General features: G+C 35.7%; 1 protein-coding gene across 2 annotated transcripts in view; it reads left to right on the plus strand.

Moving 5' to 3' along the window:
• LOC133194066 (uncharacterized) overlaps positions 1 to 17,500 on the plus strand; it is a 29,753-nt gene that overhangs the window by 11,048 nt on the left and 1,205 nt on the right. For both annotated transcript variants that reach the window (XM_061330010.1, XM_061330011.1), the window contains exon 4: positions 13,598 to 17,500. This exon is cut by the window's right edge and continues 1,205 nt beyond it. In XM_061330010.1, the coding sequence (XP_061185994.1) occupies positions 13,647 to 17,186 (3,540 nt within the window). In that variant the 5' untranslated portion in view covers positions 13,598 to 13,646 and the 3' untranslated portion in view covers positions 17,187 to 17,500. The remainder of the gene's footprint in view (positions 1 to 13,597) is intronic.

Below are 17,500 nucleotides of genomic sequence, written 5' to 3' on the forward strand. Positions count from 1 at the left end.
TCAAATGAAGGGCTACGCCTTCTTCCAAGGGGAGATGATTATGAATTCAGTAAAAATTAATGGCATCATTTCAAAAATCTTCTCCTCAAAAACCACGGTGCTTGAAAATATGAAACTTATATGGAAGCATCCTCAGGTAGTGTAGATTCAAGTTTGTTCAAATCATGACCCCGGGGGTGGGGTGGGGCCACAATGGGGGATCAAAGTTTTACATAGGAATACATACGAAAAATCTTTAAAAATCTTCTCAAGAACAGCAAAGCCATGATGGGTCATATTTTAATGGAAGCAACCTCAGGTAGTGTAGATTCAAGTTTGTTCAAATCATGACCCCCGGGGGTAGGGTGGGGCCACAATGGGGGATCAAAGTTTTACATAGGAATACATAGGAAAAATCTTTAAAAATCTTCTTCTCAAGAACAGCAAAGCCATGATGGGTCATATTTATATGGAAGCATCCTCAGGTAGTGTAGATTCAAGTTTGTTCCAGTCATGACCTCCGGGGGTAGGGTGGGGCCACAATGAGCGATCAAAGTTTTACATGAGAAAACATAGGAAAAATCTTTAAAAATCTTCTTCTCAAGAACAGCAAAGCCATGATTGGTCATATTTATATGGAAGCATCCTCAGGTAGTGTAGATTCAAATTTATTAGGTCACCTGAGTCACTCAGGTGACCTATTGCTATCCGTTCTCGTCCGTCGGCGTGCGTCGTGCGTTAACATTTGAACATTTTTAGCTTCTTCTCTGAAACCGCTTAACCAATTTCAACCAAATTTGGCATATAGCATCTATGGGTGAAGGGGAACAAAAATTATGTATTTTATGGTCCCTGCCCCCCTGGGGCCTGAGGGGTGGGGCTAAAACCACCAAAAATAATGCAATCTTTTAAAATCTTCTTCTTTACTCCTGGACATCAAGCAGTCAAACTGTTGGCATCATTGTAATAAGCATTGAGCCCTCTACCAAAATTGTGAAATTCATGGCCCCAGGGTCAGGGGTTCTGGCCCCAGGGTGGGGCTATATAGATCATATACTGAAAGTGCATTATTTCTTTGAAAATCTTCTTCTCTGCTCCTGGGTATTAAATAAGGTAACTAAGTACATAGTTATGATGAGCAAGAGTGCCTCTTCCAAAATTGTGAAATTCATGGCCCCAGGGTCAGGGGTTCTGGTGTTAGGGCGGGGCTCTATAGATTATATAGTGAAAATGCATTAATTCTTTGAAAATCTTCTTCTCTGCTCCTGGGTATTAAATAAGGTAACTAAGTACATAGTTATGATGAGCAAGAGTGCCTCTTCCAAAATTGTGAAATTCATGGCCCCAGGGTGGGGCTATATAGATCATATATTGAAAGTGCATTATTTCTTTGAAAATCTTCTTCTCTGCTCCTGGGTATTAAATAAGGTAACTAAGTACTTAGTTATGATGAGCAAGAGTGCCTCTTTCAAAATTGTGAAATTCATGGCCCCAGGGTCAGGGGTTCTGGCCCCAGGGTGGGGCTATATAGATCATATACTGAAAGTACATTATTTCTTTGAAAATCTTCTTCTCTGCTCCTGGGTATTAAATAAGGTAACTAAGTACATAGTTATGATGAGCAAGAGTGCCTCTTCCAAAATTGTGAATTCATGGCCCCGGGGTTAGGGGTTCTGGTGTAAGGGCGGGGCTCTACTGATTATATAGTGAAAATGCATTAATTCTTTGAAAATCTTCTTCTCTGCTCCTGGGTATTAAATAAAGTAACTAAGTACATAGTTATGATGAGCAAGAGTGCCTCTTTCAAAATTGTGAAATTCATGGCCCCAGGGTCAGGGGTTCTGGTGTTAGGGCGGGGCTCTATAGATTATATAGTGAAAAAGCATCAATTCTTTGAAAATCTTCTCTGCTCCTGGGTATTAAATTAAGTAACTAAGTACATAGTTATGATGAGCAAGAGAGCCTCTTCCCACATTGTGAATTTCATGGCCCAGGGTCAGGGGTTCTGGTGTTAGGGCGGGGCTCTATCGACTATATAGTGATTATGCATTAATTGTTTGAAAATCTTCTCCTCTGCTCCTGGGCATTAAGGTGATAAACTAAGTACATAGTTATGATGAGGTGGGCCCCTTCCAGAATTGTGAAAGCCATGGCCCCTGGGTCAGGGGTTCTGGTGTTAGGGCAGGGCTCTACTGATTATATAGTGAAAATGCATTAATTCTTTGAAAATCTTCTTCTCTGCTCCTGGGTATTATTTAAAGAAACTAAGTGCATGGTTATGATGCATAAGGATGCCTTTTTAAAAATTGTGAATTTCATGGCCCCAGGGTCAGGGGTTCCGGTGTTAGGGCGGGGCTCTATTGATTATATAGTGAAAATGCATTGATTCTATGAAAATCTTCTTCTTTGCTACTGGAGATTATTTAAACAAACTAAGTGCATGATTATGATAGGCAAGAATGCCTCTTCCAAAATTTTTAAATACATGGCCTCAGTTTTTGGGGTTCTTGAGGAGGGGGGGGGGGGCTCTATTGATTATATAGTGAAAATGCATTAATTCTATTAATTAATCATTAACTAATCCTGTCTGCTCCTTAGTGTTGAGCTGATAAATAAATTGCTTAGCTATGATGAAGATAGGAGCTTCGAACAGAATTTTTAAATCTTGTGGTCCCAGGGTCAGGGGTTCTGGCATAACGAGGAAGGGGGGGGGGGCTTTTGATAATATAGTGGAAAAGTGTTAATTCTTTGAAGTCCATAGTTATGATGATGAGGGTAACTCTTCCAAATTTGTAAATTTCTTGACCTTTGGTCTTGGGTTCTGGTGTTAGGGTAAGGCTTTGTTGAATCTGTAGTGAAAATGCATTGTACCTGTGAAATTCTTCTCTGCTTCTGGGCATATCGAAAGCAAACTGAGTAAAAGTTTAAAGGATATAAGTAAGCGTATTTCTACCAGATTTTTGAACATCTGGACAATTTGTCTAAGCATTCTGGTCCTGGACAGGGCTCTATTAATTTGTATTCGACTGAGAGAAGTTATTCCCCTTTTCCATTCACCTTTGATAATTAATCACTGTAAATAATGTATTTGAAAGATTAATAGAATAAGATAATTATGCAAGAATGTTTATCGTATAATTCAAAAAGTACTTTCTTAGTTTTAATAATCAGGCAGACCTGTAAGTAATAGATAAATAAAAATGAGACAAAAATAACTTATCTTATTAAAAGTTCTTCAAAGACCATAAGAGAGGTCAATGCTAGAGGTCTTAATATGGGTTAAAAAATAGTACAGAAGCACTAATAGTGTGTTAATAGTCTGCATGGTGATAGTGTTAAGTGGGTGACAGATTAGAACTTAATTTATGAGTTGATACTGAATACTAGACTAATTATTTTGTTGATCCTGATCTTCTTACTTCTCTTGCTTTAGGGCAACAAAGCTTCATCTGTCAGTGCATTTAACTTCTAAATTGTTGTATTATACTCAGGTGACCGTTAAGGACCTTGGGCCTCTTGTTCAAATCATGACCCCTAGGGGTAGGGTGGGGCCACAATGGGTGATCAAAGTTTTACATAGGAATATATAGGGAACATCTTTAAATCATACAAAGGAATACAAAGGATATATCAATCAAAATTTTCTTCTTAAGAACAGCAAAGCCATTATTTGTCATATTAATTCAAAAGCATCCCTATGAAGTTTAGATTCAAGTTATTTCAAATAACCCCCCCCCCCCAACCAGTTTTATATTTAAACTTTTCAAGACTGAACTGATTTCTACTTTTTCCTAGCCACAGTGCTCAGGTGAGCGATGTGGCCCCTGGGCCTCTTGTTTTAAGTCTTTGACCCTTTCTTCTGTTTTATATGCTTCGAATAAAGTCTTTGACTTTTTAATACAGTGTAATACTTTCAATTTAATCATGATGGTTTGAGTTGTCTCTCTTTGTTTCCGGTAAAATCAAAACGAGCACGTGTTGCGCAACAATAATGATACCTAGTAATATGTATTAAAGAAAACAGGAATAAATGAAGGACATATGGTATATATAGGTAAATGAACAAACAAATTATATTTGATTGAATCGTTATCACGGGAACTATTTGTTTTTTTTTTTTACATGGGGTTGTCCAAACACATTTATTTGTATGTGAACGCATTCAAAGTGCCAACAATCATTGATCTGGAGTTTAACCTCCGATGATTTAAATTTTTACGGACAAGGTCAATTCGTAAAAATTTGATGCGTAAAAATTTAAATCACCCTGTTTGAACTAAAATTCGTAAAAATTTACAGCAGTAAAATTAACCCGTTTTACGGTAACAGTAAATCGACATACTTTGCTGATTCCTTGAAAATCATGAATATTCATATGGCAGCTCAGTTGAAGCTACATTTAAGGAGGCGGGGCTTAATTTATACGGGAAATGAGTAACATGTTATTGAGACGTCATCATGGTAAATAGCTCGCGGGTTTACTGTCTCTGAAAACACTGAAAATGTGTCAGCTAGATCCATTCGATTTAAATTTTCCTTTGCATGGTTATCGTATATATCTTAATAGCTCCAATGTTAATGAAAATGGGTGATGAAATATATAGTAAACTGCACCCTTTACGCCGGAAAATGCATTCCAAAACCATGCTCATAATTTTAAAACCAAGCAGGCAAATTTGATTTTATTTAACACAATGAATATGAAGAAAGTTTAAAATCAATCCATAAAATAAAATTAAGATGTGTTCGTGCTAAATTTCTTGAAAAAGAACTTTAAAATTTTACACTTTTTCATTTTTAATTACAACGTTATATTACATCAGCGCGACGTCATTTTTAGCTCACCTTATCGAAGTTTGGGGAGTTTATGCAATACCTTTGGCGTGGGCGTCCCAGGTTGAAGTTTTTTACGCAGATTTCTTTTATAGTACTTCTATGCCTTATATCGATTAGAAATGCATGGACGATGCTTTTAGTATGTTGGATTGTACCATGTTGCATTTTCAGTGAAAGAATGGCCAAAATAATGGTTTTGGAGCAGGTTAAAGTTTTTGGAGCAGATTTAAGGTTTTGAAGTAGGTCTCATTACCAAATATTTACATTTGCTGATGTCTTTCCTTATATAACAATACTAATTAAATGACTTTCAATTTTCAATGACATGCAGTTGGTCACATGATCAGACTTTCTTGTGTATGGAAAGCAAACTGCACGAGCCATTTGGAAAGTTCCGATTGTGACGTCACATGACGTCGTAGGTTTGTTATGTTGCATTTCCATAACAAAGTCTAAATAGTGCCTATTTTCCCTTGTATAACACGAATAAAAGTAAAATATAAATATAAGAAATAAAATATCATTTTTTAGAGTTTCACTGGGATATGACATGAAGTCGGTACGTGATCAAATCTACTATAACGCCCTTTGGGCGTTATAGAATTTGATCACCTGACCGACTTCGTGTCATATCCAAATGAAACTCTAAAAATGATATCCTATTTGTTAAGTAACTATAAGCCCTGTATCGACCAGACTTGCAGGGATGATGCATCTAAGGATGTGCACTACCATACTTGCTTTGGATGTTGCATTTGACCTACATTTTTCGGATGCGCGACCAGGTTAAGTATTTGGAGCAGGTTAATTCTAAAGTAAATATAAGCCCTGTACTGACCAACCTTGCATTGAAGATACATTTATTGATGCACACTGCCAGACTTGCTTCGGATGCTGGATTTGAACTTCGTTTTCTAAATGAGTGACCAGGTTTTGGAATAGGTTCAATACAGTATAACATCAAGCCCTCCCTAGGCCAAACTTGCATGGGGCCATCTTTCAAAACTTGTTTGATTTTCTACTCCTGACCGACTGGCTAAAAATTGCGCGACTCAAAACTTTTTTTTAACCTCCAGGAAGCAATAATTTTTTGTGCATTCGGGAAAATAGATTTTGAAAATTCAACATTGAAATTGAAATTTTCAAGGGGGGGGGGGATTTCTCACCTTCCTACTGACCCAATATTTTCATCCCGAGGGGGAGAGGGCAAAAAAAAAAAAACCCATTTATTTTATTATATTATTATTATTTTATCATTGTTTTTATTATTATTTATTTTATTATATTATTATTTTATTATAATTTTTGTTGGCCTGGATGATGCATCAAGGGATGAACACTCTGAGACTTGCTTCAGATGCTAGATTTGACCTACATTTTGTGGATGAATGACCAGATTAAAATAAAATTTTGGAGCAGTTTAATTCCAGTGTAATTTCAAGCTTTATATGAACTAAGCTTGCATGGATTTTGCATAGATCTAGTAATTCACTCTTTCAGACTTGCTTCGGATGCTGGATTTGACCTATATTTTCTGGATGAGTAACCAGGTTAAAGTTCTTGTAGTAGGTTCATTCCAGTGTAAATTCAAGCCCTACCTGGACCAAACTTTGATGGATGATGAATGTAGGTATGCACACTGCCAGATTTGCTTTGAATGCTGGATTTGACCTATGTTTCTGTATGAGTGACGAATTAAAGGTTTTGGGGCAGGTTGTTCCAGTTTAATTGAAAGCGCTCTATAGTGCAAACTAGCATTGAGGAAACATCTAGAGATGCACGCTAAGAATGACCGGTTTAAAGCTTTAAGAGCAGGTCAATTCTGATGGCCTACCTAGACTTAACATGTATTGATGATGCATAAAGGTTTGCACACTAACATACTTGCTTTGTATGCTAAATTTGACCGGTGTTGGCATTTTCTGGATTAGTGACCAGTTGCAGTCTTTGGCAGATATCAATTTGACTTGGTACAGAGGTAGCAAGATTATACTTTTATACTTTCTTTATTATAATAAATAGATAATTAATTAATAATTATACCAATAGAGCGAGAGTCTCGTCAGAGACTTCTGGTTAATATCAACTTCAGAATAGTTTTTTTTTGGGGTAAAATCAGGATGATTTTTTAATAAAGTAGATTTGTCTAAATGATAAATCAAAAGATCTGATGCGAGTTCTATTTTTATTGGGGAAGAAGATGTGCCTGATGTCAGAAGCTTTGGCTTTAATTTAATTTAATCTAAAAAAAAACTTTAAAAGTCATTCGTTTTGATGCTATCAATTTTGGCAAACTTATATAATTTCAAATTTTCTCAAAGTTCCGTGGAGTAAAGTGATTCATGAAATCAGCGTAAGAGTGAAGTGAATACTGAAATCAGTCCAGTAAATCATGAAACTCTTGTTTAGGTAGAGTGCTTAATGGATTCAGTCCAGGGCTAAGTAAACCGTCGGATCTTTTCATATCATTAACTTTGGTCTATGCAACATGGAAACTTTATTTTAGCAAGTTGAATGTCTGAGTCTAATCAGTATAATAAATCAAGTTGGACGCTGTAATAAGCGCTTTTTTCCAATTTGTTTTTTGCAAAATATTCTTTGATAAACGTATTTCTTTAAAACTTATTTATTCGGTGTTTCGGGAGGGATACAACGTAAACATTTAAATTGGATAATACTTCAATTTCATTTTTGTTGAACAAAAATAGTATTACGAATATTTAGGCACTCGGTCAAGAGAACGTTACATCAAACAAAGTACTAGATGTAAAAGTATGGCATTCTTTATACAAACATTTTGAAATTCTCAATGATTCCCAGTTGATGATTTCTAATTTTTACTTTGATTGCACAGTTTCGTGGGCGTATCTAAGGAAATTACCTTTTTACCTTTGGAATTGTCGATTCAAGCTTTGTTACATAAAGAAAGAAGAGAGATTGTTAAAGACGTGTCATTAAATTGTTTGTAGTGCTTTGGCACGCAACTGTGATGTTTATTTTTATTCAAATTCAAATTTAAAAATAACTGCATTAACCGATAGCTATAGAATAGAATTTTAATACTTTTAAAATGCTCCGTGACACGGAAAAAGAAATGTAGCAAAGTGCCTTGTCAATAATGGTCTGCTAAAAGCACAGCTAAGATGGAGACCTATTAATCTACACGCTAATAATCGTTTGTTGGGTTGAATTGAAACAGTATCGCGATCGATTCTCTTACGATTTTAGTTGATAATTACACACTCAATAAAGTGATGAATTTCTAAAAGGTGACGATTTTATATATATAATTTTTTACCTCAACCGAGCTAAAGCTTCGCATGAGTTTTTTAGCACCGTTTCTCTGTTGCATGGCGTAGGTCAATTTTAACTCTACTTGTCAGAGATCAGAAGAAGAGCTTATGCGATAGTAAGGTGTTCGTCGTCCGTCTGTCTGTCTGCTTATTTGTAAACAATTTTTTTAAAAATATGCTACTCCTACAGTTTAGGTCTAATTTCTATAAAACTATCTACACATGTAGACTGCAATAAGGTACATAATTCTGTATATCGGTTTTTGATTTCAATGGATGGTAATGCCGTGGTTACTAAACATTTACATATATATACATTTCTTTTAAATTCTTTCAAAACGCTACTTTTGTAAAGTTCTGGTCTAATAAAAAAAAGTGGACTGTATGTATACTGTGATACATAATTCTGTTCACTGGTTTTTAATTTTGCCATGATTTCAATAGAATAGGAATTTTCTGTGAAATTTGTGTAAAAGGTTACTTCTCCTAAGTTTTGGTCAGATTGTTACAGTCCCTGAAACGTTCTACTTTCCCACTTGAACGGTGAGCGAACGCTGAACGAACGCAGAGCGAACGGTGAGTGAACGATGTGTGAACGCTGAACGCAACTTGGTGAACGGTATGTGAACGCTGAACGGTGAGCGAACGCAGAACGCGAACGGATCGCGAACGCGAACCCAAAGTGAACGGTGAACGCAAGATGAACGATTTATTCGGAATGCCTCTGATCTTTTCCATGCATTGTATCTATTCTATTGTATTCTAATGTAAGGCGGAAAATAAATAAATATTCTAATATTGTCCTAAAAAAGACGAAACATGCACATGTAGTAAAACTATTAATTAAGTTTCTTACAATATTTTCTGCACATATGTATGATGTTTAAATTCAGCTGTTTAATCACACGATTTTTATCGCTGTAAAACATTGTCATTGTTACCGAACACTGTAGTTTAAAAGATAGAATTATTTCTAGTTGTAAAATAGATATGTTTATTCTTATTTGATATATAAAACCATTACAAATAATGATTTTCGAAGAGTACATTACTGACTTATAGAATGAATTACAACGGTTGTAACAACCATACATGTATTTCCGTATCAAGGCAATTCCGTGTAAAATAATGAGAAAAAAAAAAAATATTTTGCTAGTTTGTGGACGTATTGCATGTATACACTCGTATTTAAAAAAATTTAGTGCATTAATATATTTATATGTGTCTTTTCATTTTTTAAATGATGAATTATTCAGCAGACTTCTACATGTATCTATATGGACAATTCCCCGTGATTATACTCGGACAAGGTGATACAAAGAAGCATTCATATTATTTGTTACAGATTAAAATTTCAGAACTTGGTATTTAAATAATACGTGTCATAGTTTTGATTAAACGGACAAATGAGAGAGAGAGAGAGAGAGATTCCGTTTTAGCCCCCTTTCCACAAATACATGTACATGTACCTGTATAAACAAAAATTCTTAATTTTTATTTAAATATATCAGGCAGTGAAAGTAACCTTTTTTATTTATCAACAGATTCACTTTGTTTGACAGTCATAATTGTTTTTTATTTCCCTGCTTCAAGTTCACACGAAGTCTACGTGCTCTTCCTGTCAATCAAAATCATTCGACACTGGGCAGGTGTGAATGTTTCGTCACACCAAACGCGAAGTGCTACATTGTAGTATTTTCAAGAAGTTTTACATGTTTTATCATTTCTAGATCTGATTCCAATTTTCCAATAAATAAATAAATAAAATACATTGGGCATAAACACTTCGAATGAATCTGAAACATAATCCCTGGCCAATTTAAAGTACCACCGTCGTCGGCGCGTGTATATTTTGAACTACTAAATATTGTTTAATGACCTTTTTAGATGCATGTTTGTTCTACAAAACGCTTTAACTCTTTTTTAAATATTAATTTAAAATATACTGGAAATACTGACTAAGTAACCGATCTACGTGGGAAAAAAAGGGGGGGGTCTTAATCATATTGGATGGCAAACATAAAGTTATTGTGAAGAAAGGAATTATTTCTCTCTAACAGTAGAATTTATATATGAATTGTAGTATATTACATTTAAATAAATATTTTTAACCACACTCAATTTAATTCGCTCCAAAGATATTTAATTAACTGGATATCCGCAGTACTATTTATAATTCTTAGAACTAGTTCTAATAATGTATTTCTATACATGTAATAATCGAAAAAAAAACGTGTTAGTAATAAATACTTTCTAATTTTCCTGCAGTTGCTAAATTAATTGACATGGATTTTTATCTCTCCATCAACGACATGTCGTCTTTAACATAACAACAAAATGTTGCAGTGTTTGAAGTACCTGTATATTGCCCGTATTTAAATTTAATTTTTCAACATCGTTCTACATAGGTACATACTTATAACAGCATTTATTTTCCAGAGTAATTTAAATAATAACCTAATAGCTAAGTTAGAATAATAATAAAACATATTGTAGATAATTTATTCCAATAAAATAATGATCCTTTAAACACGATGTGAATTACTAAATTTCAAATCCCGTAAATCCTTACTTACAAAAAAGATAAGTCTTTTCACTTCGGAGTTCCGAATGACAGTGAAGACTGAACGATAAGTGAACGCTGAACGCAAAGTGAACGAACGGAGAGCGATATATGGTTACGTCTCTATAGAAGTGTAAACTTTTCGAACGGGACGTAAGACAATACACAACCAAACAATGAAATCTCGTCAGAGACTTCCGCTTTATTTCTAAAGACTAAGATTAGTTTCAAACAAACAATTGGTGAATTGATAATTCAGATTTGTTGAAATGAAGGTCCCTCGAAAAAGGGTAGACCATCAAGTAAAGGCAAACATTTGGTAGGGTCACGTAAAAACCTTCTTTTCCTCTAAAGCCACTAAGCCAGAAAAGGTGAAACATTTGAAAGCTTCCTGGCATATATTTCAAATTTTAATTTGTCCAAATCAAGCCTGTGGGGTATTTGGGGCCACAATAGGAATTCAAGTTTAACAAGGGATTATAGAGATCAATCTAAAGAACAGCAAGGCCATTTAGAATCATCTTCGTGTAGTGTACATTCCATTTTTAGGTAACAGAGTCGCTCAAGTGACCTTTTGATATCTGTTTTTGTTTGTCGCCGTGCGTTATCATTTGAACATTTCCAACTTCTTCTCTGGAGCCCATGAATCAATTTCAACCAATTTTGGGATATACTTGTATAGCATCCGTGGTAAAAGAAGAGCAAATGTTATAATAATGAATTTTATGGTCTTTGCCCCCTTTCCCCGGGGGAGGGGAGTTATGAGGTGTGAGGCCAAAAACTAAAATTAGTGCAATTAAAAAAATCTTCTTTACTTCTGGACGTCAATCAGTCTAACTGTTGGCATTATTTAATAAGCACTGAGCCCTCAGTTAAAATTTTGAAATACATGGTACCGGGTCAAGCATTTGCGTCTTACGCTGGGGCTCTAAAGATCATATAGTGAAAAAGCATTCTTTAGACATGTTCTTTTCTCTCCCTGTATTCTTAGCAGACAAACTATTTGCATAGAATATATCGTCCGTAGATATGATCAGCAAAAGTGCCTCTTCCAAAATTGTGAAATTCATTGCCCCATACTGGTCAGGTCATACCAACTACAACTGAATATTTTAAACTCGATTACTTGTTCGAAATTTGCTATTTAAGAGTAATTCTAAAATCAAGTTAATAGAGAGAATTTTTTCTTCAGATGGTACATGGGTGTCAAAGCTGACACCCTCAACTAACTTGGATTTATTTTGTTTTTTTTTTAACAAAAATAATTACATACTTAAAAATTACTTGATTGCAGTGCAGTCATCTTCAATATCGGATTAAAATGTTCTGTAAATGATAGTAAATTACGAAATGAAAGTAGCTTGGTGCATTGATTTTCTGTATCCAGGTTTTCATTAAATCATGTTAGGCGTAAATTAATTTTTTTTTTTTTTTTTTGAGAATTCTCTGAGAGCATTTCCTGAGAGTCTTCGTGTAAAAGTCAAATGTAAAGATCTGTTAATACTCTTAAGGGGCTATTAATATCAGTATTACAGCCAGAATATAATTACAAAAGGAATATATAACATGCCTAATAGCAAGATTTCAGCCAGTGATCTCCATATCTATATTAGTTTATTAAAAGTTTCTCTTTCCTTTTACTGTAAACAGCGTGGAAACCGTAATCGTACGGGCTGATCCTTTCTTAATGTTTGAATTATCCGACGGTCCCTAATAAAGTTTTTAGCTTTGTCTCATCTAATTAAGACATTTTTCTTTCCTATCTGTAGCAAAATTAATGGTGCAGAGTTTAGCCTTGTGAGGTTGGATTACATCGTCTTCGAGAAAACAATTGAATATCTCTTAGATCTCATGTTTGCTTGAAATAACTTCTCCGAATAGTTAATCTCCGATGCATCTCTTGTCTTTGTAAGCAGTGCGACAGATAAGGTAGTAAGGTCCACAAGAATTAATCAAGGTTGCTTGACCGAGTTATGGATTTTTCAGGCTAGGATTTATGTTGTTATTTTTAGACTGTGGCTTAGAATTAAGGTAAACAACGTCGTCTTGGCAGGTACGAATTGAACACAAACAGCGTCCAGTATTCTGTTTAAAAAAATATCAATCTGAAATTATACATCTGAAATTATACATATGTACGTTGTCAAATAACATTCCTTGAACTTTAGTGCAAGGTGAAGAGAAGGCACGCTTTCATTGGACGTATAAATTCCTTTCAGTGACATTGAAACATTGAGATGAAGTTCAAAGTTAGAAAATGAACTACTTCTGACCCTAACACTCCATCTTCAGGGGTGTCGTGATAAATAATCTTGAGAAATGATTTGTAAAAAAAAAAAAAAAAAAAAAAAAAAAAAAAAAATAAACAGTTTGTTGGGATTTTTCTTCTTCCAAATCTGCAGGAAGTCCTTGTGATATATAAAAATAAGATCATACTATTATTCCAGACTTTCGATATTTTTAATATTTTAAAAACCCCTTAGATTTATTAAATCAATTTATTTTAAGGAAAAACTTCGTCAATTTCGGGTAAAATATTCATGTGACAAGTATAAAGTATTTTGGAATATTTGTCAGATTACCCTTTTGCATAGCTTGACGTTTTTCAAAATATTTTTTTGTTCCGCGAAGTCCCAGCTTAAGTTTGCTGCTGTAAGTCTAAGAATTAGCGCGTTTGACTAGATTAATGATGGTTAAGAATCTAAAAAAAGAACTTAAAATTGTTTGTTGTGCTTCTCCCCTGATTGGGGAATAGAAAAAGGTTTCAAGATTTGTATACTGAAAGAAAAACATAGTGTCACTGTGATACAATGATAGTGCAGCGAAACCTTACATTATATACATGTACATCTTAATTACAATAAGAAATCATTAGAACCCAATTCATTCGATTTAACTAAAGTATTTTTTTTTCATTGTTTTGTAGGACAATGAGAAAGTGTTAAAAATAACTGAACCGAGAGAGAAAAAAAAACATGTCTTGGAAGAGTTCTTCTATTGTAAGCTATCCCGATTCGGACGATGATAATGATCCCTTGCATTACATCAAGAAGTCACGACCAAAACAGGAAAATGTTCAGTATAATCCAGTGTACAAAAACAAAACTGGAAAGACTTCAGGACATCCAAGAGATCCCAGGCTGGAAAATAGAAACAGAGATCCTCGCTTGCAGCCCAGAAATAATGAAACAAGGGACCCTAGACATCAATCGAATAATGTGGAAAATCGAGATCCACGGCATACAGCAAAAAATGAAGTGGAAAATATTCATTATGCACCTGTTTATAATCGAAAAGTAAGGGACATCGAGAGGGAATATGAAAACGCATCGCGTTCGAATTCATACGAAAGTGCTGGGGCAAGATGGAAACAGTACAAGTCCGAGAAAGCCGCAGAGATATCAAGGCCAGATAAATACCAGAGTGCGGAATCTGGCTGGAAGAAGTTAAAATCCGAAAACAAATGGGACACCTCCAACTGGACAAATGCAAGCGATTCTTCTGACGACGATGGTGATAATTATAATAGAAAAACGCCTAAATCCAAAATTGATATATTTGCGAATTCGGAGGAAGAAACCTATAAAGAAGAAAAATCTAATGAACAGGGATTCTGGTGGAAATACAAAGACGATGAACCTCTACCCGATTCTCTGATTTTGGAAAGCGCTTCAAAATCTGAAGAGAAAAATGATGATCTTTTTGATGATATTTTGAGTGGTAATCTTGTTGAAAGTAATAAAGGCAATGAAAAAGATGAATTTAACGACGATTTCCTGTACGATGACGTTTTAATGCAATCTAGGAAAGTTCTAGAAGAGGGGAAAGCTTTTCTAGGTGAATCTGTCTCTGAAACGCAAGACGAACGAAGCGACCAACATAAATTCATGTATGAAACCGAGAGAAGTTTTATGAATGACTCATCATCGTTGCAATTCAAACCAGTGGATAACGTTGAGACACAAAATCGATATAATGTGGGCGATCTGTATCGCGAGCAAGTTGATGTGAATGATAGAAAATATGATGACTTGTATAAAGAGGTAGATGATGATAATGACACGTGGTCAAGATCAGTCACAGTGGAGAAGAAAGAGGTTTCTAACTGGTCTGATGAAAGTCTTTCTCCTATTCGCCGCCAGGAACCAAGTCCAGATAGAAATGTTGAGGTTAATCTAGTCAAGAAGAGAAGTCCTAGAAGATCTAGAGATGACTCTCCGTCTTATGAAAGATCCAGAGAAAACAGAGAGGAAGATACTCTTTCTCCATATGATAATGGTGAATATAGAGATAACAGAAAGATGGACTCTATTTCATCCTCTTACCCTAATCAGAACAGAAAGGATGATAATATTTCTTCGTATACAAATCGTTCTCCACCAAGCCGATCTCCATCTCGGCGAGATCATCCTCAAAAGCCTCCAGTTAATCAATCAGCTCAACCAATTATTGGGAATCCTTACGAAAATCCAAAACTGAATGTTGATAATATCGATCTGTATTTCAATGATTTGATGGAATGGAATTACAGTCATCGCTGCCTCATCTGTGACAAAACATTTGATAATTTAACTAAGTGGACAGAACATATCCTTGATACTAAGCATGGTAGAGAGTTTCATCTTGATCCTTACAGGTGCCCACCTTGTCACGAAATGTTCCGAAATAAGCAGGAGTGGAAAATGCATATGGCGTATGCACCTTCTCATGGTTTTATGGGAAGCATCAATGTACCGAAGACATACACAGTTTTACCGCCCTCGCCAGCCTTTCCTGTGCAACACGGCTGGAGATGCAAGAGCTGTTATATTATATCACAGACAGATGATGACGCCTTACGTCACATAAAGTATGTTCATCTCATTCATACCGCCCTGTATCCATGTCCACTATGCGGTGAACCTTTTTGGCATCAACGGGATCTTGATCGTCACGCTGATGATGTACATGCTCCACCTAAATATCAGTGTGATATTTGTCAACGGGCCTTTGAATCGGGTGAAAAGCTTCAAACTCATCGCTTGATAAAACACTCCAAGAAAATTACGTGCTATAAATGTGAGAAACAGATTGATGAACTTATTTTTAAGGAACATTGTGAAATGCATAAGCTTGAAATGCGTAAATGTGACTACTGTGGAGATGTATTTAAAGACAGTTATCACTTGGAAAAGCACGTCAGACATGATCATAAGAAACACCGCCGCCGTCATCGTTCTTCTTCAAGATCCCCAGATCGTCGATCATCTCGACGACGATCTCGTAGAAGTAGGTCAAGGTCGAAAAGAAGCTCATCGAAGTCTCGGAGGAGTTCAACAAAAGACGAGCAAGGTAAAATAGAACCGAAGACACGTCGAAGCAGTTCTCCTACCAATCAGGAACCTTCAAAGCAAAAAACCAAGGAAAGTAAAAGATCCATGTCTCAGGATGAATCAAGCATTCCATCAAGCAGCTGCGCTACTCCCACTAGGGATGAAGAAGAGGACATATTTCCTCCTGGGGATGAAAATTACAGACACTCCTCACCAAATCGGAATCAGGAAACCATGGAAGTTGCTCCAGCAGAAGAGGAAGACAGTCGTCAAAGTCGCGAATGTTCTACCACACGATCTCCACTTGGAAGGCGCGATTCCTTAGAGGATGATCGTTGTTCAAGGGGAAGTGACAAGTCACGTGATTATCGACGAACTCGTTCAACATCACAGAGTTCCATAGACCGTCGGTCATCTCGTCACAAGAGAAGTAGATCTCGTGATGATAATTCATCTCGACGGTACTCAAGCAGGAAAAGAAGTCGAAGTCAATCGCGATCCCGATCCCGATCTAGAGATAGAGGATACAGCAGTAGTAAGGGGTCGAAATATGATGAAGACGACCGTAGTAATGACAGACATCTTGAGGATCGTGTTTATAAAGAATATGATGAAAGATCAAATGATGCGAGAAAGCGCTTCATCTCTGAAACACTTAATGATAGCTCGTCCAATGCATTCATAGATGATTCAATTCATGATGATGATGGTGGTGGTCAAGAGGAAGAAACCGAATGGGAAAGGAGGATCAGTATGAAAATGATTGTCAAGGACGAAATCTGGGATAAGGAGGAAGATGAAAAGGCTAATAGTGCACCAGCCAAGATGGCTCCTAAGGACCTTCCAATATTTGACATCCCTGTGGAAGAGGATATTGAAAAGTCTTCATCTGAAAAACCGATAGAAAACGCAACATGGGTTGTTGAAAAGCCTCTTGGTGAAAATAAAGATTCGAAGAATGGCAATGAAAGTGACAACGATGAGGATAAGAAACAATTTGTTTGTAAAGAATGTGGAAAGTCATTAGGATCATTAATGCAGTTACGCGATCACTTTACTGTGAAGCATAAGAAAGGTTTTAACTTGCGAAACAAGAGACCCTCTAGTGCTGACGTGAAGAAAAGTCAGCCCATTGTAGCAAAGGAGCCGAAATTGTCGGAAGAGCAAAAGGAAATTGCCAAACTAATTGAGGGCATCGAATAATTATTTCATCTTTGTTGTTTACTTCTGTACATGTACATACATGTAGGAAATTAATTTGGAATGAAATTTAATTTGAGTCTTTTTATGTTTTTGAAGCCTTCCACTGGAAACACAATTAAACTGTAATGAGTATGTGTGATCAAAAAGGACTTAGCAATTGCATATGTATCAGGCCCTCAAATGTGTAATCGTCTTAAAATCAATTTAAAATACTTCAATCATGTTGTTCTGTGTAAAATGTTATTACTAAAGTTTTATAAGTATAATAATTATACTGCAAAGGAAGAAATGTGAAGGACATGCCTTTTTTGTAA

This window comes from Saccostrea echinata, unplaced genomic scaffold (genome assembly GCF_033153115.1).
Source record: "Saccostrea echinata isolate AGI-Se365-2 ecotype Australia unplaced genomic scaffold, CSIRO_AGI_Sech_v1 ptg000028l, whole genome shotgun sequence".
Taxonomy (NCBI): domain Eukaryota; kingdom Metazoa; phylum Mollusca; class Bivalvia; order Ostreida; family Ostreidae; genus Saccostrea; species Saccostrea echinata.